Consider the following 24,230-nt stretch of genomic DNA (forward strand, 5'->3'; position numbering starts at 1 on the left):
GCCTCTCTGGTTTGAGTCTCCATTTACCTATCATCACCTCAGGACAGAAACAGAGAAAGGATTGTCTGCATTGGACTTTTTGCCAGGACTGCCTTTTCTTCTGCCCCTTTCCCTTCATTAATGCTCTCATAGCCCTTTCTTTAGCTGACAGCCCCACATTGTGTTTACTGCCCAGCTGCCTTTCCGTCCAGCTTCTTTCATATATCTTGCTTGCTAATGTATCATTTCCCTAAAGCAGTGGTTCTTTTTGCCCCTCAGCTTAACATTGTAAAAATTAGTTTGAGGGGTGACTGGGTGGCTCAGTTGGTTGAGTGTCTGACTTCAGCTTAGGTCTGATCTCACTGTTTGTGGGTTCAAGCCCCACATCAAGCTCTTTGCTGACAGCTCAGAACCTGGAGCCTGTTTCAGATTCTGTGTCTCCCTCTGTCTCTGATCCTCCCCTGCTCACACACTGTCTCTCTCTTTTAAAAATAAACATTAAAAAATAAAAATTATTTTGAATAGGTAATACATACACTTAGTACAAACTGCAAAGACACATGGTAAAAATTCTTTCTCCTGGGACGCCTGGGTGCCTCAGTCGGTTAAGCGTCTGGCTTTGGCTCAGGTCATGATCTCAAAGTTTGTGGGTTCGAGCCCTGCGTCAGGCTCTGTGCGGACAGCTCAGAGCCTGGAGCCTGTTTCAGATTCTCTGTCTCCCTCTCTCTCTGACGCTCCCCTGCTTGCGATGTCTGTGTCTCTCAAAAATAAATAAAAAACATAAAAAATATATTTTTAAAAACCAATCTTTCTCTTGCCCTTGTAATTTGATCACCTGCTTCCCTTCCCAGAGGAAACTTCAGCTGCTAATTTCTTACCTACCCTTTTAGAAGTGGTTCCTGTATACAGCACGCACACAGATGCATGCACGCATACACACACATGTCCCCTCCTGAAAGTATTTGTAAATGTTCTGCGTGTTGCTTTTTTAAAAATTTACATTTACTGGAGATTGTTCTATATCAGTATACATATACCTATTTTATTCTAGTTGACAGTTGGGCAATATTCTATTAAATTGATGTATGATAGGTCATTAACCAGATATCTGTATTACTTCCTAATCTAGATTTTAGGGAATGAATAATGTAAATGGTTTTTGATTAGTGCCATTGAAAACAGTGGTTCTTAACTGGATTTATGTATCAGAATAACCCCGGGGAGTGTTCTTTTTTACATGTGATTAGGCTGCACTCACTCCCGGATTCTAAGTAGGGTTTGGGGCCTAGACATTGAAATATTTTTTAAAGCTTCCTAAGTAATTCTTATCTTCAACCATGACAGAACCGTTAGATGGAGGTTTTTTAGAGCGTGATCCTCAAGCTTCAGCATGAATCCCAATCTCCTGGAGGGCTTGCTGAACCACAGCTTGCCGGGTCCTACCCCTGTAGCTTCTGTGTGTTTGGGGTGTGGCCTGAGAGTCTGCATCCTAACATTTCCAGTTGATGCTGCTGCTGGTCCAGGAAACACCCTTGGTCTTTTGTTTGCTTGTTTTAATGTTTCATTTATTTTTGAGAGAGAGAAAGAGAGTGCAACTAGGGGAGGGGCAGAGAGAGAGGGAGACAATCTGAAGCAGGCTCCAGGCTCTGAGCTTGAATTCACAAACCAGGATATGACCTGAGCCAGTTGGATGCTAAACAGCTGAGCCACCCAGGCTTCCTTGAACCACATTTGGACTTGAACTAAGATAAGCCCTACTTTATCCAGTTCTGTGCTAGCCTTAATACCATATACAGGTAAGTTTTTTGTTTGTCTGAAGTAAAATACCATCTCTCTAAGATTCTGTCTACAGTTAAGAACCTTTGTACTAACTGTACTTTGTTAACATCAGATTAGAATGTCATATACTTTTTGAGACACCAGTGGTAGATGTTTTATACCATAAGAAATTTAATCATTGGGTAAATGGGGGAAAAGAGATGATTCGTGTCACCACAGCTGGTTCAACCTCTACGACCACTATGAACATGCGGAGGTTTGGGCTTTGGCTGGATTCCTGAGCCTTTTTCTAAGACATCTAAAGCTTCACAGGTGATTCTGATGCTTGCCCCAGTTGAGTATCTATACTAAAATTTAGGCAGTCCTGGTTCATGGTTCCCATCTGTGAAATGGTCAGAATTGTACGTATTCCAATGGGGGATAGTTTGGAGGATTCCATGAGGTAATGTGAAGCATTTTGAACAGGGCCTGGTATGAAGTATATAATCATTGTTATACTGCATCCATGCCTCACCAGGAATAAACTTGTTACTCTGTATCCAGGCCTCACCAGGAAAGAAATGATTCTCTGCCTTTGAATGTTCCCTGGGGCAACCTGGGTAAACCCACCAGCCCACCCTAACTCCCTGTCTCTTCTCCAATTCTGAATCTCTTTCCTGAGCTCCAGATTAACTTATTCCTAAGCATCTCACCCTCCAGTGTCAGATGCTCTACCAACTGAGCCAGCCAGGCGCCCTGGCATCATGCGTTTTTAATAAACTTAATTTAGGATAAATTTGGTTTTACAGAAAAGTTGGACAAGATAATACAACGTTTCCTTACACCTCTCCCCTGGTTGCCCCTTAGGTTAACATCTTACATAGCCACTGTGCGCTTGTCAAAAACTAAGACACCCGATATTGCTTGATAACATTAGTATTAACTCCAACTTTTATTCAGATTTTTTCTTTTTTTTTTATTTAAGTAGCTTATTACCAAGTTGGTTTCCATATAACACCCAGTGCTCTTCCCCACAAGTGCCCCCCTCCACGACCATCACCCCCTTACCCTTCCCCCCTCCCTCCTCAGCCCTAAGTTTGTTCTCGGCATTCAAAAGTCTTTACCTGTTTGCCCATGAATGTCCTTTTTCTGGAATACAGTCCAGGATACCACATTGCACTTAGCTAGGCACCATTTTTTGGTGCCTTCTTTTTCTCTTTCCTTCACATAGTCACTAAGTTGTAGCAGTTTTATTTCTAAAATCTTTTAGTAAAACTCTATCCCAAGTATCTGGTTTATCCTTCATCTTCTTTCCTGGTTCTTTTAACAGCCTCCTACCTTCTCTACTTTTAATCTCTTTCTAGTTCTTTCTTTGTACTCTACAAGTTTGACCATACCCCTTTTCACTTAAAACTTTGAGGGCTTTCCACTGTTTCTAGAATAAAACCCAGTTCTTCAGTTTGACACGTGAGGGATTTCATAATCCTCTCCCACACTAGCTCCCCAGTCTCTTTCATACTTCATAAAGCCCATGATCCAACTGAATTTCTATGGCCTCAGCATACGTGTATGACTTCACACATGTATATACCTACTGGAGGGGTAAGCATTGCTTCATGAAACCTTTCTTACGGATAATGTGTATGTGTGTGATTGAGTAATGCAATACGCTGTTCCCTCATTTGTTTCCTTCTACCAGACTTAATTTTTTTTAATGCCAGCTGTCTCCCTCTAACTTGATTTCCTGCCGTTGAAACACTGGGAATTCACTGTTTAACACTAGTGCCCAAACTGCTCAGATTGGTCTTCCAATTGGTTCCCATCTGCTCTCAGGTGATTAATACACAGAAAACACTCTATTCCGTTGAGGGGGAGAGGAGATAGGTGGGAGAAGAAAACAGCTGGTTTGCCTCAGGATAGGGAAGCTGAGCCCTGACTAGCGAAGAGTTTGGGGCAACGGACCAGGAACCTCTGAGCGGTGGAGAGGAGGGTGCATGAGGAATGGCTTCCCAGCTCAGCCACAATGGCTGAGCCTGCTCTGCCTGAAGCCCAGAGTCCTTTCACTGCTTTCTGCCTGGCTCTTTGCCTGAAGCAGGCAAAAGGAGGATGTTCTCAGTATCCTAATTGTCTGCTGCTCACTTAGCTCCTGTGTGTGTTAGGAGTTTGTGTTTGGCAGGAGAAAGGCCTGCTGCACAGCCTCTCCTAACTTCATGAGGTTTGAAAGAGGGAAGGTGGCCGAAGGCTACTCTTACTCCTTCTGCAGCACCATGATCCTTTAAGAGAAATGAATATGGAGGCACTTAGGATGGCTCAGTTGAGCATCTGATTTTGGCTCATGTCGTGATCTCGTGGTTCTTTGGATCAAGCCCCTTATCAGGCTCACTGCTATCAGCGTGGAGCATGCTTCGGATCCTCTGTTTCCCTCTCTCTGTCCCTCCCCTGCTTGTGCTCTCTCAAAAAACATTTTTTTTAATGTTTAAAGAAATGAATATGACCTCAAAACACTGATGCTTACCTAATCTAAATACTCTGTTTAATTCACAGCTACTTGCATTGCAAAAAAGTCATGTAATCTGTATATGCTTTTTTAAATAATAATTTATTGTCAAATTGGTTTCCATATAACACCCAGTGCTTCTCCCCACAAGTGCCTCGCACCATGACCATCACCCCCTTCCCTGCCCCCCCCTCCCCCTTCAGCCCTCAGTTCATTTTCAGTATTCAATAGTTTCTCATGGTTTGTGTCCCTCACTCTCCCCAGCTCTCTTTCCCCCTTCCCCTCCCCATGGTCCTCTGTTAGGTTTGTCCTGTTAGACCTATGAGTGCAAACATATGGTATCTGTCCTTCTCTGCCTGACTTATTTCACTTAGCATGACACCCTCGAGGTCCATCCACTTTGCTACAAATGGCCATATTTCATTCTTCCTCATTGCCATGTAGTACTCCATTGTGTATATATACCACGTCTTCTTGATCCACTCATCAGGTATATACTTTTTCTTTAATCATCATCTACTTTTCCTTAGGGGTAAACCCAGTTTGTCAGGGGCTAAAACACAATTTGTTTTGCTGTGGAATAAACAACAAACAAAATTTAACTGGGAAGAATCAAATACTGAGACCTCATTAGAAGGTTCTTATGCCACTTATGTTCTCCACACTATACTCCTGCCTCTGCACTGTTACCATCTTGACCAAGGACAAGAGCCTTAGGGCCCAAAGGGCTGGAGAACCTACTTTTGCTCTACTCAGACCTGAGAACACCTCTGCAGAGGGCTTGTGGAGCCTTGGGAGTGCAGGGGTGGAGGAGACAGACCTGTATGAGCCTCTCTTACTTGCTGTGTGACCTTGTCAAGTTGCTCTGAGCTAGAATTTTCTTATCTCTAAAATAGGACTTGGTGAGGACTACATGGTTAACTGAGGGAAAGTTGTCCAGCACTGAACAGTTCATGATAAACTGGTTCCCTCCATGTTCACTTCAGAGATATTTACATCCTTTTATTGGTTTATTACCATGTGCTGAGCATTGTTTAAGTGCCAAATGTCTGTTATCTCATTTAATCCCCTTAACTTCCTGTAGTCTCAAGCAGCTTTAGTAGTTAAGTATCTCTTGCCAGGCCCAGGGCTTTGGTTAAAGCAGAGGATACATACTTCCAGCCTTTCCTCCATTCCTCCTTTCATATGGGTGGGATGAAGCAGTGAACCTTCTTGGGAAAAGAAATCACATCTGTGGCCCTTTCTCTAGGAGATGCTGCCTAGACTTTATGTTCCATTCACCTCTGCCAAACACTCAGCATCTTTCTCTGACCACACACCTGCAAAGAACTGGGGGAAGAGTTTTCCAGGCAAAAAGAACAGTGAATGCGATGACCCTGGGCACAAAACTAAGAGGTGATTGCAGGAGCAAAAAGGAAACTAGTGTGGCTAGAGCAAAGGGAATGATGAAGAGAATAGTTTAAGATAATGTTGGAGGCAGACTAAACCCAGGTCATTGCAGGGCTTAGTATGCAGGTGTACCAGTAAAAATAGTCCAGTTGAAAGATTACTTCAGTAGTCCTGAGGATGAGGGTAGTGGCAGAAGAGAGAGAGGAGGATGGACCTTCCGATGGATTGGGTGTAGGGAAAGAAATAGGACTCCTTTGTTTCCAGCTTGATCAGCCGAGTGGGGAGTGGTTACTGAGAGGGAAAGTGTGGAAGAGGTCAAGATTTGAGAACCTGAGTCACATGCTCCACTTTGGACATAATTTGAGATGCCTATTAGACAATCCAGTAGAGACATTAGACAGACATCCTGATATACATGCAAGCCTGAAGTTCAGGCAGAAGTCCCCTGGGAAGGCCAACAGAGGTCAAGTAGAGAGGGAGCCCGAGTTGGAACCATGAAGGTCAGAGAAAACCGGAAGTTGGAAGCCACAGAGAAGAGTGTTTCAAAAAAGAGAAAGTGGTTAGCTGTATCAAGTACTGCTAAGTCCAGAGAAAAAGGCCTTTGGATTCGACATTGTGGCTATTGATGACCCTGCTGAGTGGATTTCGAGAGACTGGTGGGGGTACAAGCCAGATTGAAGTGGGTTGAAGAGTGAATTGTGGGGAGGAAGTGGAGGTAGAGGTAGTGATCTTTCAAAAACTTTAACTGCAAGGGGAATAAATGGGGGAAAGATTTATGTTCTGTAAGGCAAGAGATCTAGAATGTGAGTGCTTTGGGGAGTGATGTAGTAGATGATTGTGTAAAGACTGATGGATGCAGGAAAGAAAAGATGCCTAGTGGATGAAATCCTCAAGATAGAGCCGAATTAGCCACACACACACACACACACACACACACACGCGCGCGCGCGCGCGCGCGCATAGTCACCAGCATTCATGCTGACACATACAGACCCACCACCAGTGGTCGCAGTAACATATCACACAGGCCTAACAGCCAGACTGACACATTTACACACAGGCCACCCAGTCATAGAAGTACACGTACAGACCTGTGATTCACTTCACACACACACAGAAACAACAGACACTGACAAAGCAAACAGACCCACTCTGCACCCCTTCACACAGAGGTGCCCACAGCCCCTTCTGATGATTCCCCCTTAAAGGCCCCTTGCCCTCTTGAGAAGCAAATCCAGGCCTGGGCTGAAGAAGGACAGGGAGGTTTTATACCCAATGAAAAGGTTTTATTAAGAATGAGAAAGCAATTAGAGAGTCAAAGAGGTACATGGACTGCGGGGTCAAGAGAAACCACAGCAAATACAAAATCTCTGTGACAACCTCAGGGTCCCTGATACAATCTTTCTTCCCTCCCAGCCCACCCACAGCCCTTTGCGAGCAAAAACACCCTCTCCATCCTGGTCCTGCTGGACATCTTGGTGAGTAAGCAGAAAACAGTGAACTGAGTCCTCCACTCATTGGGATAAATAAGTTGCACTCAACATTCTTAAACTTTCAAATTTAATTACAACATACATAAATAAATAGGACAGACAGCAACAGGGCTGTGAAGTGCAGCCTGGATTCAAGTTCTGTAATTTGTGCTCTATCTTTGCTCCTTGGGGGTTCCTCCTGCCCACTTCTTTCCAAGAGTGGGAAGGTTCCAAGGAACCTTGGGGGACTCCTGGCAGCACCCCTTTTCTGGGGGTAGGAGATTCTGGGATGAGGGGCACCAACTCCTTAGCACCTCTGGCTTCTTAACAATTTCCCTCCTGCCATCAGTAAAAAAAAGCAAGATTTTGGCTCCTAAGAGAATCCACCGTTGCCCAGGCACTCTGAGGCCCAGGGCTCAGCCCCAAGACCAGGCTTCTCCTTGCCAATTTCCTGTCCAAGAACTTCTCAGAAATCAAGGGTCAGAAAATTGCACCCATGCGGCAGACATCCGGGCCCTTAACTTATCAACAAACCACCACAGAGAGGCCACCTCCCCTTCTCCAACCTCTCACTCCTGGTCTCTGGATGAAGGTTCACTTTCTGGCCTGACTCGAACTCCACCTGTTAATCCTTTCAGACCCACCTCCAGGAACGAAGGCCTCATTTCAGGCCTTGGGAAACCCTTCGGGATGAGGCAGTGAAAGAAGCAGTTATTTCCGGTGCTTGGCATCCTTCTCTGAAGCCTTGGTGTCACCATGCCCACTGCCCACACCACTTAGAAACATCTTGTCCAGCCCCTTGAGTGACTCCAGCAAGTAGTTCTGGAAGGCAGTAAGGGCAGCACAGATGGCGGGCCCACCAAAGCCATGGGTGATAAGGCTGAAGTGTGTCAGGCAACTCTGTACTCCGGGCTCCAGGATGAGTGCTGGGTGGCTGTTGCCCAGCGGGGAGCGGTCCTGAGCCATCAAATCTGCAAACTCCTTGCAGATCTGCCTGGTGGAGGAAGAGGGGGTGGAGGTTAGAGGACAAATATCTGAGCCTAGAGGAGGACCTAGTGTGTGCAGGGCAATTTTCATGATTGCTGACTCTGTCAGTAGTCTGTAAATGATGGTCATACCCATTTTACTGGAAAGGAAATGAGTTCAGAGACATTAACTGACTTGCCCAATATCACACGGCTAGTAAATGGCATGTGCCAAGACCCTACAACCTCTTCCTGTGAATGTCCTGCTCACATTCACAGTCCAGCTCTAGCACCTTATCCAGGAAGCTTTCCTTGATCCCCTCCCCGACTCCCATCCCAAACACCCAGTGCTTCACAGAAGTTTGTCTTTGAAATAAGTAGGGAACAATCCAGAGTCTGCCAAAGAACTAAAATAATAGCAGTGAACATGAATTGAGGCCTAGATGCTATGCCAAGAACACTGTATGCATCATCTCACTTAATCCTCACAACAAATACATACTGTTATTATCATCCTCATCACATAAGAAAACTGGTTTCAGATAGGTTTGGTGACCTGCCCAAGTGACTAAGCTGGGACTTGACTCTAGCTCCAGTTTGTGGCCACTATTCATTTCTTTGCATCCTGCATGTGGCCAGGCAGGAGAACATAACTCCTGTCTCACCTTTGCATCACCATGGAACTGGGTCAGCATTTTACACATGAATGGGCCACAGGAAGAGTTAATGATTGAGGGGAGGCCCTGCCCTGGATATGTTTCTCCAGCTAAGGTATCAACTCCAAGGTCCCAGGAGACATAGCAGTCCCTTGAGTCTGTGACTCCATTTCTGTGTAGGAAGCCCCAAAGAAAGGTGGAGGTAAGATCTGACTGTATTTAGGACTATGTTAGGTGGGGGACTGGATGTTGTTTTAAGCAGGAGGTGTGAGGGCAGAGAGAGTGAGAAAGTCAGTTGCGGTGGGTAGGGTTTGTGCTGGCCAGATTGTAGGGTCCTCAATGGAGCCCGGACTTAACCCTCATTCCCTCTCTCTTTCTGTCTCTTCTTGCAATGGGACCCTTTAAAAAATTAAATCTGAATGGAATACCAGTTCATTAAACAGACTCTAAGGCATAGCATAGAACCTAGTTTGAAAATCAGGGCAGTAGCTGGGGGGCCATTGAAGGTTCTTGGGCAAAGGGGCAGTGCAGGAAGGCTGAGGGAATGGTGGGGCACTGGGATGAAGGTCTAGGAGTGACACTAGGAGACCAGGGTTGAGTGAGGGGACTTGCAGAGGGGCAAAGTGCGAAGCAAGGACAAGGGAGGGTCAACTTGCAGCTGGGTGTGTGTTGGTGCCCTGATGGAAATCACTGGAGCAAACGGGCCTATGCACAAGGATCAGGCAGGGGAAGCAAGACTACCATGTTGGGACTGGGGCCGGTGATGCCATGGGGCAGTGTATGGAGGTGTGGGACCCACACATGGGCCTACGTAAGCCTGTCTGTGACACCATTTTTGCTGATGCATGGAACCCAGATATGTTCATGTGTCCATGTGTAGCCCTGTGGTGCCACTTGCACATCACGTGTGCACGTGAGTGGTGTCCATTGTACCCATGCTTGGTGTTTGTGTCTGCATTGCACCTACATGTGTCTGTGCATGGCGCCCATGATAGCCTGTGCACGGTGCCCCAAAGCACCCATGCGTGGCACCCTCACTCACTTGGCGGCCAGCAGCATGCTCTTGCGGCTGTGCAGTTCCCCAGGGTCAGCGTGCTGTCGGCACAGGTACTCGGCAGCTGCTTTGGCTGGGAACTCAGTCTCACAGACATAGCCAAAGTCTCGGGCCAGATGCACGGCCTCTCCTGGGGGGAGGAGAGGCAGAGTGATGAGCTGTCACTACAGCCAGGTGTACCTTTAAGCCTGGAGCACAGCCTTGAACCTCAGATCCCTGGCCAGGGGCCATTCCGCCCCATGCCACTTCTATAGATACCTTCCTATGGTTTCCCTCCAGGAGCAGCCCCAGACCTCATCCCATTGCCCTTCCTTGGGGCCACAGGGGATGGGCTCTGAGCTCAGGGGTGGCAGCTGAGGCCACCATGTATCCCAGAGCCTGGGCTCAAAATGACTGAGTTCTCAAACTCCAGGAAAGGGACTCTTACCCAGTCATCCCTTTACCACCTCCAAACACTGGCCACGCCCCCCCATCCCTCATAACCTCTTTGCACCTGCATGTGTATGCATGCCCATGCACATAAAGACCATACACATGTATCACACACACTGCTTACTTACATACGACCCACTCTCTTGTGTCAGGGACAGTCACACACCGTCACACTGGGTGACACAGTTCCCCTCATGCTCACACTCACACCTGCCCTCAGGCCTCACTCACCCTCCACGAGTGAAGTCAGAAGTGTTACGTTGGCGGCCTTGCGACGGCCAGCTGGCAAATTGAGGCCAATCTTCTCTAGCCGTTCCCGCAGGCAGCGGCCCCCATTCTTGGACTTGGCCCTGGACATGCACCGAGAGAGAGACAGACATAAACAATGAAGACAAGAAAGAAGTGTATGGCTAAGTAACCCCAACAGGGCCTTACTGCCTCCACCAGCCTGTGCCAAGGCCTGGGTCTGGCCCGGCTCAGGGTCCTGTTTCAACCTGTTCCCAGTCAATAGCTTCCTGGCCTCACTGGCTTTGCAGCCAAGGTGGGGGTGGGGACCTAGCACCCAGCTCCAAGAACCATTCATTTCCCTCTAATCCTCTCAGCAGCAGGGACAACCTGGGGTGGGGAAGGGTAGGCCAGAATCTTGGGGTCCTTTTTCCCCATTGTAGCATACCAGCTGAGCCATACACAGATACCCAGGGACACACAGACCTATGTGCAGAACATGCCAGAACATGCACACAGAGAGACACATGTGGTACACACACAGTCACCCAGGGACACATATATGAACATGCACACAGAGGAACACACACCTAGGGCAATAAGGACACACACACATACCCAGAGTCAGGCATGTGCAGGCACACGCAGACTCAGACACTCAAGGACACAGAAACACATGTTCACACAAAACCAGGGTCCCAGGGACATATGTACCGACAGTCATGGACTCATACAAGCCCCTCTGGGGTGCTCAAAGACACCAGGAATAGAGATGCCCTCACATCTGTACAAATGCAGCCTCCACACAGAGCTACAGACCTATAACCACACATGCGTCTACCTCCAGGAGCCCATGCAGTCACACACAGAGCAGGACACACTCCAGCCAACACACCCCACTAGACGTAACACAGGAAACCCACACTCATGGAAACATACACTTCTGGCTGTCCCCCGTACTACACACACACACACACACACGCCCACACTGTCCTCAGTCACATCAAAACTCCCAGCCCTGAAGCACAAATACTACACAGGCACAAGGACGTGCACAGAGAGGGACAGACACCCAACTCTGAAGACAGACCATGGACTTCAAAACACAAACACACCAGAGAGGTCTGTGCTCCAAAGGAAATGGGCCTTGGGTCTGGGGGTCCCTCTCTTGGGGCAGGGGATGAAGATGGCACTTTCTCTTCCCTAGATCAGGCCTTGTCCATTCTGCCCAACAAAGGTAAGCTCTTCATCCCTTCTCTGTGACCAGGCTTCTTTCTCCATACCCACCCCCAAGCCCACAGACCTGTAAGAGCTGATGAAGACCCAGGACTTCCCCCCAGAACATGCACAGTTCCCCAAGGAGGCATAGATGGAGATGAGGCTGTGGCCTGGGGTGAGGCTGGCCCCTCTCTGCTCCCCTAAGAAAGTCTCAAATGGCCACGGATTTGGGCAGGGAACTGTGGGCTGGCCATCCTACCTGCGAAGGACACCGCCCAGAAGGGAGGCATTGAGGCACTCGGGAGGTGAGAGTCGCCGCTGGACCTCCCCCACCGTCACCTTGTACTTGGACGTTGAGCTGAGCAGTGAGAGCCGGCCTGGCACGGAGCAGAAGACCTCACTGGGGTTTGTGATGCCACCAACCAGGCTGTCTTTAGCCAATGAGAGGGCTGAGAGGCTGCTGGCTTTGGAGGGGATGGGGACTGCAGAACAAAGCAAGAGCAAGGGAGAGAGAGACAACACTGAGCCAGGGACCACAGGATACAGGCACTAGCCAGCTGTGTGGAGGGAGCATCGAGGGAGCACTGACCTGTGCTGGGCACTGTGCCACACGCAGGGGCACACAGCCGCATCTAAGCATCCCAGCGCTTGAGAGCTCTCCTACTGTCCCTGCTTCCCAAAGAAGAGACTGAGGCACATTGAGGTTAACAGACTCACTCGAGTCCACTCAGCTAATGGGTGGTGAAAATGGAACCTGGAGCTGTATGGCTCCTGCACCTGCATTCCCTTTGGTGAGCGAGGCTGGCTCCTTGTTAAAACTCAGAAAGCTTCTGCAGAGTCCTGGAGTCTGGGCAGGTGCAACCAAAGAGAAGGTTGGAAATACAGAGCAGGATCCCCGAGTCACTGCAGCAGGACCCAGCTAGGTCTGCACAAATGCAAGGAGTCCCCACTTTTCCTGTCTTCTTGTGATCTCCACATTCCACACCCGGATCAGTGAAGGTCTAGAGACTCTGGAGTCCCACCTGCTGAGGGCAGGAAGGTTATAGGCTCTAATGGCCTCTGACACTGACCCCTCCCTGACAAGTCACTATGGGATGCTCAAGGATATGGGAATAAAGAGATACACTCCACAGCCCTTTTCCCAAAAACTATCTACTAAGCTATGTAGGGCAAGGAAGGATCTCTTTTCTCAAACCCACTTAGATACTCTTGGCTCAGAAAGAAAGCTCTTCCAGTGGTCTAACCTCCATCCTCCTGCTTGGCCTCAAGGGGAAGGGAGAATAATCGAAGTACATGGTTCCATTTGGGCTTCTCTTCCTCCAAGGAAGTGAGAACCTTGGAAGAGAAGGTCGTCCTTGTGTGTGGGTATGGGGGGTGAGGATTAGTGGGAAGCCTGAGGCCAACAGTTAATTGAGCACTCATTATGCTTTGTGCTTACTTGAATAGCTTCACTGAAGCCTCAGAATAATCCATGAGGGGGGCTATGTTTACTATTCCCATTTTATAGATGGGGAGACTGAAGCCCAGATAGGTGAAGCAGTATGCCTGGGATCACACAGCTGCTAGACTAACTAGTAGCAAGCCCTGGACTGTGGTCTCAAAGGCAGCAAGCACTCTTACCCCTCAGCCATTCAGCAACTATTTGCTGAACCCCGGGTGCCAGGGAATGCAGAGATAAGGAAGGCTGACCAGTTCCCAGCCTGGCAGAGCCCCTCTAGCTTTTCCGTCTCTGGATGTGCATTCCCACCCTCCACCAGGTCCCCCAGCTGGAAGCCCCAATGTCGCCCTCCACACTGCCCTCTCCCACCTCCCTCTGTCCATCACTATGTCCTAAGGCTCTCATTTTTCCTACTGGGCCCTGGATGCAGTCACTTCTCCACAGGTGCACAGACACTCACTCACTTCCTGCCCGAAATTCGGTACAGCTCTGTTCTGGTCTCCCTCCCCTGCTTCAGAGGGATCTTTCTGAAACACATCAATCTACAGACTAGAACCCATCGGTGCCCATCACTTCCCTGTGAATCAAATCCCAGCGTCATAGCTGGGCAGAATGATGTCATCTATCCTTTGGTGAGTGCCAACTGTATACCAAATGCTTTACATGAACAGGTCTTATCCATCCCCATGCCAAACTGAAGAAACTAAAAGTTCAGGGAGGGTCGGATGGATGCTACAGCAAGTAGGGAGCAGAAATGGGTCTTGAACTCTGATCACGGACTCCAAAGTTCACATCCTTAGCCATCATAGTGCCTTCCATATAATGCCCTCCTTCGCCCACTTTGTATTCTGGCCGCTGCCTGCCCCTCTTGCCTGGTTCTGCACTTGTCCGCTAGGCTCTTGATCCACAATGATCAGCAGAAATATACTGTGAGACACATATATAAATTCAAGTTTTCTAGTACCCACTTAAAAAGAGTGAAAAAAGGGGTGCCTGGGTGGCTCAGGCAGTTAGGCTTCTGACTTAGGCTCAGGTCATGATCTCACGGTTCATGGATTCCGAGTCCCATGTTGAGCTCTGTGCTGACAGCTCAGAGCCTGGAGCCTGCTTTGGATTCTGTGTCTCCCCCTCTCTCTCTGCCCCTCCCCTGCTCACACTCTCTGTCTCTAAAAAATGAATAAATTAAAAAAAAATTTTTAAGTTAAAAAACATGTGAGATTAATTTTAATATATTTTATTTTCCCCCTTGTGTCAAAAATACTCTCACGGAAACATGTAATCACTATTTAAAAGATTATTAATGAGCCACTTTACCTTCTTTCCTTGTACTTAGTCTTCAAAATTCAGTGCATGCTTTGCATTTATAGACCATCTTAATTTGGACTAGCCACATTTCAGGTGCCCGATAACCACGTGTGCCTAGTGGCTCCCACACAGCACAGCTCTAGACTTCAAAGTGGGGAACACAACAGGTAACAAGTAAGCAAGGTGTGGGGGACTGGGCCCCCCTATGGAAAGCCGCTACTTGGCTGAGGGTTACCCCTCAGGACACACCAACAGTGCCAGAACTCCGGGTTGGTTTGTTTGCTGATGAAACCAGGATTCTGGATTTCTATGTGGGATCTCTGGATCTTTGAACCCTAACGACCAATCCAAAAATTAAAAAAACCCAGCACAGGCCACATGGTACATAGTGAAGTGCCACCTGGGATGGGGGACCACAGCGTGTGAGCTCTTTGAGCCCCACAGAATAGCTCACTGTCCATCTCCATCCCCCACCACCAGCAGGTCTCCTCCTTCCCAAGTGTCAGTGCAGCCACCGTTCCAGGGCAAAGCTTCCTGGCTCCATGACCCGAGCCCCCTCTCTCCCTCCAGCCCTGACCTGACCACACTGAACCTTCGCGTCTGCTTCCACAGCAGGCTTCCCTCCCAGCTAGCATGCCTTGAGGGCAGGGTCTTGGCGTAAGTGGGCATCAGTGAATGTGGGATAAATGAGTGAAGCAAGGGCCCTTGAAACCTGAAATGGGAAAAAGAGTGATGGCCCACTGCCCAGATTGGGGGAGAGGGTGGGCTTCGGGAGAGCCTCATCCCTTTGTTAGTGATGAGTGGTAAAATTGTCCTTCCTCCTGGGGTCCCCTTTCAGGCACTAGAGAGGGGCCAAGAGGTGAATGGGAGAGGTGGAAAAGGGCTGGGGAGGGGAGGCGGCAGAATGTAGGGAGAATGAACAGGACACACCCTACCCCAAGCAAGTTCCCTGTCCCCAGAGCAGGACCAACCAGGGTGAGGCAAGTGCAAATTTGCAAGAGCAAAATTTAAGGGGGCACCAAAAACTCAGCAAGCACCATAAACAGTAGTTTAATCCAATCTTTAAAAAAAATTTTTAACACTTATTTATTTTTGAGAGACAGAGACAGATCATGAGCAGGGGAGGGGCAGAGAGAGAGGGACACACACAGAATTGGAAGCAGACTCCAGGGTCTGAGCTAGCTGTCAGCACAGCGCCCGACGCGGGTCTCGAACCCATGAACTGTGAGATCATGACCTGGGCCAAAGTTGGATGCTTAACTGCCTGAGCCACCCAGGTGCCCCTCCAATCTTTTTTTCTTAATCCAATCTTTTTAAAAATAAGAATTAATGTAAAAAATACCTGGTGACAAAATATCAACATTTTAATTAGAAAAGGCTCTGATCCTGCCTTGTTGACCTTTCCCTCATCCCAGCCCCCTCCCAGAGTGCAGAGCAAAGATGCCCTAACTCAACAGACACACGGACACTGGACAGGCAATTGGAGCCATCTCCACCTCCCACCCCAGTGTCTCCCATTCCTGTGCACAGGCTCCCTCTTCATCTCTGTCCCTCTGCCTTCAGGGGACTTTTTTAGGGGTAATGGAACTATTCTATATTGGACTGTGGTAGTTACATGACTATATGTTTATATTTGTTAAAATTCAGAGAAATGCACACATAAGGTTACTTATGCCTCAAGCTTAACTTTAAAACCCCCTACAAATTAATAAATTAAAAATAAAAAGAAGGGCAGAATGACTATCCTTCCTCCTGTGACCCCTAGCCAGAGGGAGTAGCCAGAAGAACAGATAATTCTCTCCTCCAGCAACCTCCTCCATCCCAACTTCTATTCAACCAAAAGCTCCCTGAGGCCAGGCCCCCATAAGAGGGGAGGGAGACTGAGGCTATGTGGGACTGTTTGTGCATGTGCAAACAGGGACATATGTGAGCATACGTGTGGCACAAAAATGACTCTACACAAACCATGATGCCTGTCATGGACAGAGCAGCGAGCAAGGTTGCTCATGTGCACACTTACTCACCGAAGGAGCGCTGATCCCCAGCTGTACACAGACATAGTTTCTGCCCTCGTGGGTGTTGCAGGAATGTGGCAGCACATGGATATCTGCAAGTGCTTTTGCTCCTCCCCATATAAACATACAGTGTATGCCGGGTTTATGCAAATACAGGTGTTGCCCAGTGTAGGTGCGTGAGAGGTGGACGTGTATTTGTGTATGTGAATGACAGACTTTGCTGCTTCCCCCACCCGTCCTCAGAGCCTCTTCCTTCAAAAATGGCAAGAGAGGGGCGCCTGGGTGGCTCAGTTGGTTAAGCGTCCGGCTTCCGGCTTCGGCTCAGGTCATGATCTCACAGTTCATGGGTTCGAGCCCCACGTCGGGCTCCGTGCTGACAGTTAGCTCAGAGCCTGGAGCCTGCTTTGGATTCTGTGTCTCCCTCTCTCTCTGACCCTCCCCTGCTCATGCTGTCTCTCTCTGTCTCTCAAAAATAAATAAAAAGCATTAAAAAAATTTTTTTAATGGCAAGAGGGATGGAACCCATAGTTAGGAAGGGTTGCATGAGAAACGGACCATCATGGAGGTAGGAATTGAACTAGCACAGACTGCAAAACAGGGACACTGGAGTTTGCCTCCCGCACCACAGTGACTTCTGAGGCTGAAGTGGTCTATTCATGGTGTCCTCCCCACCCTCCAACTCCCACCCCTGTCACACAGGCAGAAGTCACTTACATATGCACACTCCTACTACAGACACAAGAGCTCCTCGTTGTTCAGCCTGTCAGAAAAAACTCACACCTTGTCTACACACTCCATCCACGGGTGGTAGATACTGGCTGACCACTGAATGTGGAGACTATGCAACAGATTCCCCCAGAAGGCTGGGTAAGATTTCAGTTCTGTCTAGAAGAAGACATAGGAGAAAATTTTGTTTTGCTAGGAAACGAGTTCCTGGATACAACCCTAAAAGCATGATCCATAAAAGAAAGTGGACTCAGTAAAATTATAAACTTTTGCACCTCAAAAGACACTATTAAAGGGGGGCACCTAGGTGGCTCAGTCGGGTAAGCATCTGACGTTGGCTCAGGTTATATCTCACAGTTCATGGTTTCAAGCCCTGCGTCGGGCGCTGTGCTGACAGCTCAGAGCCTGGATCCTGCTTCGGATTCCGTGTCTCCCTCTCTCTCTCTTTGCTCACCTCCAACTTGTACTCTGTTTCTCTCTCTCAAAAATACATAAAACATTTTTTCCATAATATTTTATTGTCAAATTGTTTTCCATACAACACCCAGTGCTCTTCCCCTCAAGTGCCCTCCACCATCACCACCACCTGTCTTCCCATAAAACATTTTTTAAAAATAAAAAAGAGACACTTTTAGGAAAATTAAAAGACAAACCATGAACTTGAAGAAAATATTTGCAAATCACATATCTGATCAAGGATGAGTATCCAGAATATGTAAAGAAGCCTTGTAACTCCATAATAATATAAACAACCCAATTGGAAAATGGTCAAAATATGTGAATAGATATCACTAAAAATGATACATGAATGGCCAATAAGCACATGAAAAAGTGCTCGACATCGTTAATCATTAGGGAAATTCAAATTAAAACTATACTGAGGCACACTAGGATGGCTATTATAAATCAGTCAGGTGTAGGTGAAGGTGTGGAGAAACTGGAACCCTCCTACATTGCTAGTGGAAATGTAGAAGAAAAGAGCCCCTTTAGAAAATGGCATGCCAGTCTCTTAAGAAATGAAACACAAACTTACCATAACACCCAGCAATTTCATTCCTAGGAATTTACCTAAGAGGGACGAAAACATATGTCCACACAAAGACATGCATATGAATGATCACAGCAGCATTATTCATAGTAGCCAAAAAGTGGAAACAATCCAAGTGTCATCTGATGAATGGATACAAGAAATGTGTTTCCTCCATGCAGCAGAGTACTGCTCAGCAATGCGGGAAGAAACCAACTAACTCACACCTGCTATGACACGGATGAACCTCAAAAACATGATATTTAGTAAAAGAAGCTTGGTGCACTGTCTGCATATTTATATATTCCATTGATATAATGTCCAGGATAGGCAAATTTATAGAAAGAACATAGATCAGTGGTTATCTAAGGCTTGGAGTAAGAATAAGAATTAACTACAAATGGGAATGAGGGAATTTGGGGGAGGGGTGATGGAAATGTCTTAAGACAAATTGCGGGGCCACCTGGGTGGCTAAGTTAGTTGAGTTCAAGTCCCTCGTCATGCAGGCTTCCTGCTGTCAGCACAGAGCTCACTTCGTATCTTCTCTGTCCCCCTCTTTCTGCCCCTCCCCCACTCACAGTCTCTCTCTCTCTCTCTCTCTCTCTCTCTCTTTTTCTCTCTCAAAAAATAAATGAATACTTAAAAAAAGGCAGATTGTGGTAATGGCTACACAAGTCTATAAATTTACTAAAAAATCATCAAATTATACTCTTAAATGGGTGAATTTTAGGCATGTAAGTTTTACTTCAACAAATTTGTTTTTTTAAAAAAAATGCAAGTTTCAGAGCCATATTTCCAAGGATTCTCACTCAGTAGGTATGGAGTGGTACCCAGGAAATCTGCATTAAAATTTTTTTAATGTTTATTTGTTTTTGAGAGAGATAGACCGCAAGTGGGGGAGGGGCAGAGTGGGAGGGAGATAGAATCTGAAACAGGCTCCAGGCTCTGAGTTGTCAGCACAGAGCCTGACGTAGGGCTTGAACTCACAAACTGTGAGATCACGATCTGAGCCAAAGTTGGACACTTAACCACTTAACTGAGGAGCCCCCAGGTGCCATGGAAATCTGCATTTTAATTTTTTTAATGTTTTATTTATTTTTGATACAGAGAGAGACAGAGCATGAGAGGGGGAGGGGCAGGGAGAGAAGGAGACACAGAACTGGAAGCAGGCTCCAGGCTCTGAGCTAGCTGTCAGCACAGAGCCTGACGCCGGGCTCAAACCCACAAACGTGAGATCTGACCTGAGCCGAAGTCGGAGGCTTAACCGACTGAGCCACCCAGGCGCCCCGGAAATCTGCATTTTACATAAGCACTACGAAGGGATTCTGATGTATGTGGCTCCTTAGCCCACACTTAGGGTACACTGGTCCCCATGGAGGCCGGATGCAGCTGGAGAAAGGCAGACAGGAGGGGTATCAACACTCTTCCCAGCCCACTAGAGCCTCCTCATCTCCCCTCGAGGGACCTGCTGGCTAAGTTTCCTTCTGGCTAACCTTCACTCCCCTGCCCCATGTGGCCCTCAGCTGCCATCCAAACTCTGTCTGCAGGGGCACTGGTTTTTCAGTTTCTTTCTGGGGCAGAAGCCTGGAAGGCAGGTAGAAGTGCCAGATCAGACCCTGTCTTTGTGCAAAACCTGGATTTTTGTTTTATCATGGATTTTTGACAGTACCTCTTATTTTAAAATATATTATTTATCTAAACCTTGCCTCAGAGGTGAGTGGTGCACTTACCTCACCCTAGGCCTGAGCATGTGGAGATTCACTTAGAAATCCAGACCCTTCCTCTCCCTTTTCTTCCCCAGAGCCCAGGAGAGCAGAGGACAGGGTGGCTATTTACCTCAGCCCCTGCCCTGGAGACCCTGAGTGAGATTGGACCACGGAGCCCACCCTCAACTGGTGGAGAGGAGGTATTTATCTTAATTCTCATTTTAACCACTCCCCTCCAGCTATGGCTGTAGAAACCCTGCAGATTTTAACCTTTTTAACCTGTCTGGATTTTCCACAGTGGAGGGCATTTGCACATGCTATGCCTAGTGCGGTGAAATATCAAATATCCTTTCTATACCCTCTCTCCCAGTGCACTCAGACTTCAAAACCCATCACTTATTCATTCAACGAACACCCATGCACCTGGAGAGACTCATCCTAACCTCCCCAGCCTCAGGCACTTAGTGCTCTTCCTCTGAGCTCCCAAGCGGCCAGTATAGATTCCTCCTCACTACCTTTCTTGGCTAGAAAATATTCCCATCCAGGTCCGTCTTCCCCACCATTCCCGCCTGCTATCTGTGCCCCTAGGACAGATGGCAAAACTGTAGGTAACAAACGTGGGCAGAAAATGGAGGGCTCCTCGCCTCTCCTTGGTTCGGCCTCGGCTCCACCTGCCATCTCCGGACTTACACCGCTCAGCAAGGGGCAGCGGACGGGGAAGTGTGTGGTGGGGGCGGAGGCTTCGCTTCCCCTCCCCTCCAGGACAAGTGCCTAGAGTAGAGACAGTTTTACAACCAAGGTCTGGGCTCTCCAGAGGTTCCAGACACCCCTCCCCCTCCCCCGGAGACACCCTACGGTAGGAAGGCTGCTTCTGGGGTAGGGCTGGGGCTGCCTCCGTTTCGCACCCAGGATCTCAACCGCCCGCGACACAGCTGCCGCTCCCTCCAGGGCTGGGAGGAGCTGGAGGAATCGGATGCTTCAGCTAGCCAAGAATGACTTTCTGTAATTCCAGGGCCCAGGCGGGCCGGTGGGACCCCCACCGCCTTTGGCGGGTGTCAGAGGTCTTTATGATATTACTGGGGCCCTCGATGTCATCCATAGGGCCTGAGGGCGTAGAAGGACGCTAATGCACGCCTCCCCCACCCCCCCGGAGTCCGCAGCTACAGCGGAAGGCCCAGGCGAAAAGTGCCCGCTCCGCGCAAGGCTCTAAACCCTGCCGTCTGCTTAGCCATAGCGGCTCCGCGCCATCGCCTGCCCCGGCAGCCCCTCAGGTCAGGACCTCCGGGACCAGCTCTGCCTCCTCGGCGTTTGCAAAGCTCGAAAGCGCGGGCATTGACGGTCTCTCCTCTCCAAAGGCGCGGCGCGCGGGAGGAAGGCCACGCTCGAGGCTAAGGAACAGAGCCCTCCGCTCCGCAGGGGTCCCGGGCTCTCACCCCTTTGCTGCAGCGCTCCGGGTTGTGTGACTTGTCGTCCGGATTGGGGCGCCCAGGCAGCCGCGCTCCACCTCGCTGCGCTCGCCCACCGACAGGCTGGCACTGCGGTGCGGCGGCTGTGCGCTCCCGCGGCCGGGACGTCCCGCGCTGCACCGGCGCCCACACCCTCCCAGCGGTGAGCCCTCTGGACGATCCTGGCCGCACTTACTGCAGTCTTAAAACCGCCCTTGGGGATTCCGGCGCACATCTAGGACCCGCAATTTAGGGCAGCTGACGTCCTTTGAGAGAAACCAACTCGGGGCAATTCCAGTTGCTCCTTGCAGCCAGTTTCCTGACCTGGCTCTGGCTTGGAGACTGGGGTTTAAAGTACTCAGAGCCCCCAGCTGATCCTTTTACCCTTCCCCAGAGCAGAGGGTCCCAAGCTCCTTCCCCAAACGCTGGGGTCTGCCTCCCCGAGGGGTTCGGGGAGCCTAGCCTGGGCAGAAGTCGGGAACTGGAGGTCCAGCGGCACGCTCTTGCCAACTGCAGACTGAGCTCTTCCTAACGACGGGTTCCAAAAATCCACTAAACCAACACACTGCCTGCCACCTCAGCTACCTACTCCAGGAAGCCGGTTCCCAGCGTCCTCTCCACATTCCTATCTCCAAGTGACTTAGCCCAATACCTGGAGGCCCCTTTCCCCTAAGTTCCAGGAAGCCTATCCCTTCATCTTACCCCCCACACACTCTAGGCTGTCCAAAGAACTCCCAGCCCCTGGTAACCCAGTTCCAGGTCCTGGAAGTCCAGCCCCCAACCCCACCCCAGCCCCAGCCCCAGCCTCCCCTGAGAATACGGGAGGGCAAACAATTCCTGGCTTGAATTCACTCTCTCTTTTTTTAATAGTTTATTGTCAAGTTGGTTTCCATATAACACCCAGTGCCCTTCCCCACAAGTGCCCTCCTCCATGACCATCACCTCCTTCCCCTTTCCCCCTCCCGCTTTAGTCCTCAGTTTGTTTTCAGTATTCAAGAGTCAATCATGATTTGCTTCCCTCTCTCTCCCTAACTCTTTTTCCCCTCTTTTGAAAAACAACTGGAGCCAAATCCCACAGGAGCAGCCCCAGGCACTACAGGCTTCATGGAATTCCTCCCAGGGCACCCACCCCAAATCTAAGGAGCCTGCCCAAAGCCTATACCCCTCTGACTCTCTGTGTCTTTTTTTCTCTCTTTCTCACCTTTTCCTGGCATGTCCAGAACTCGGTTCCCCAAGCTGGAAAATCCACTGGAGGGCAGTTCTCAATCCCGTCTTTTACTAGTACAGAGATACCAACCCCCCCTTCCCCCCAAACACACAGGGAGTGATCCTCACATGCTTAGAGATCCTCAGGACCAAAAACAAACAAAGAAACAAACCAATTCCTGGCCACAACAAAAACACTGATACACACATAAAGACCCCCAAACACTCAGAAATATACACCAACCTAGTAGACACACATCACACACTCAGCAACAGAGACACACACCAAGAAATACCAGAAAGACGCCTAGAAAAGAAACATATAGATTCGTACAGGATCCAGAACTCACATGGGACATCCAGGAGCAGGCAGCCCTGGCCTTCCCGCACTCAGACTAATATTCACACCCCAACTCCTATAACCCTAAACGTGGAAAGAAGCTCCCGAAAGAAGAGAAGATTCTCCAGGGAAACTGGAGTTTCTCCCACCCCCTAATGGACCCCGAGGCGGTGCTGGAAAGGAAAGCTGGCCAGGCTAGGAAATGGTAAGGTTCTGTAGTGTGGAAATTGTTTAATGAAATCCATGGGAATGGCACCCCTATTCCCACCTCTTAGGAAACAGGAAAGTAGTTTAACTTGTTCTGCAAATTAACTCCAGATCCACGAGAGCGCCCTCCCCTCCGTAGGAAGAGACCAAGCTCTTCTGCATGGCTTGGCTGGCCCAAGGAGCAGAGTGGGCAAGACGGGCTCAGCCCACCCCAGGCCGCAGGCTTTGGGGCCAACACACCAACCTGCCCAGCTGCCCAGGCTCTGGCCAGAACCCCAGCCTTTGCTGCCCCTCTAACGGACTAGTAAGAAGGTCCGCTGGCCATTGAACCCAGCGGCACACAGGAGGCAAGCTCGATGGGGAACGAAATGGGTCCCTGCAGGAGGAGAAGGGGTGGGGCTGGGGCGCCTGCACCGCCTCGCCCAGTTCTGCCCTGGGCAGATGCACTCTGTCCCTTACCTTTCTTGATTACGGACTGGTCCAGAAGGCTCATTCCCGGTTCATCCATGGCCTGCAAATAGTAGAGGCAGTGGTAAGGGTGCTTGTGGACCTATTCTCCTGTCACTTCTTAAGCCGCCACAGTCCCCGGTCCTGGTCCTGTCTGTTCTGCCCTCTGCTCACCACTTACGCTTGGGGTGGTCACCTGCAGGATCAGGGCCGCCCTGCGGCTGGAGCCCTAGATACCTCGCCATGCCGTGTGAAAAGGGAGTTTTGAACCTTGGACAGACAACTCTTTCGCCTCTCTTCGCTCCACGCACAGGCTGTCCCAGTGGGGACATGGTTGCCCCACACAGCCCAGTGGAGAGCTAGGGGAGTGGTCGGACCCCTGCCCATTTACTACACCGAGGGTTGCCGCCATCCCGGCACCGTGCACTGAGTCGGTGCCAGGCCGCCTTAATGGCCAGGCAGCATCTGACCCAGACGTGGGACTAAACCTCGGAGTCATGAATGAGAGGTCGCAAGCTGAGAGAAAAGTCGGGCGCCCGCCTTCGTCACCGTGCCTCCCTCCAGAGTCCTAAATCACCGCGGCCGGTCCTGGCCCATCCCGCACCGTTCGGGCCTCACCTGCAGGTCCTCTAGGCCGGGCGGCGGCGCCAGCCCCGGGAGGCCGAGGGGCGCGTCGGCCAGGCCGTGCGCGCCGTCGGCCAAGCCTTGCAGGAGCCGGGGCAC

At 49.4% G+C, this 24,230-nt stretch overlaps 1 protein-coding gene across 1 annotated transcript in view; it reads right to left on the minus strand.

The window, feature by feature from the left end:
* Positions 1 to 7,169: 7,169 nt before the first annotated feature.
* The window catches only part of TFAP2E (transcription factor AP-2 epsilon), a 17,765-nt gene continuing 704 nt past the window's right edge, over positions 7,170 to 24,230 (minus strand). The window contains 6 exon segments of the mRNA XM_029948825.1: positions 7,170 to 8,089; positions 9,759 to 9,900; positions 10,434 to 10,552; positions 11,905 to 12,127; positions 23,520 to 23,571; positions 24,126 to 24,230. The exon segment at positions 24,126 to 24,230 is cut by the window's right edge and continues 100 nt beyond it. Of these exon segments, the coding sequence (XP_029804685.1) occupies positions 7,807 to 8,089; positions 9,759 to 9,900; positions 10,434 to 10,552; positions 11,905 to 12,127; positions 23,520 to 23,571; positions 24,126 to 24,230 (924 nt within the window). The 3' untranslated portion in view covers positions 7,170 to 7,806.

This window comes from Suricata suricatta, chromosome 8 (assembly GCF_006229205.1).
Source record: "Suricata suricatta isolate VVHF042 chromosome 8, meerkat_22Aug2017_6uvM2_HiC, whole genome shotgun sequence".
In the NCBI taxonomy this organism is placed as follows: domain Eukaryota; kingdom Metazoa; phylum Chordata; class Mammalia; order Carnivora; family Herpestidae; genus Suricata; species Suricata suricatta.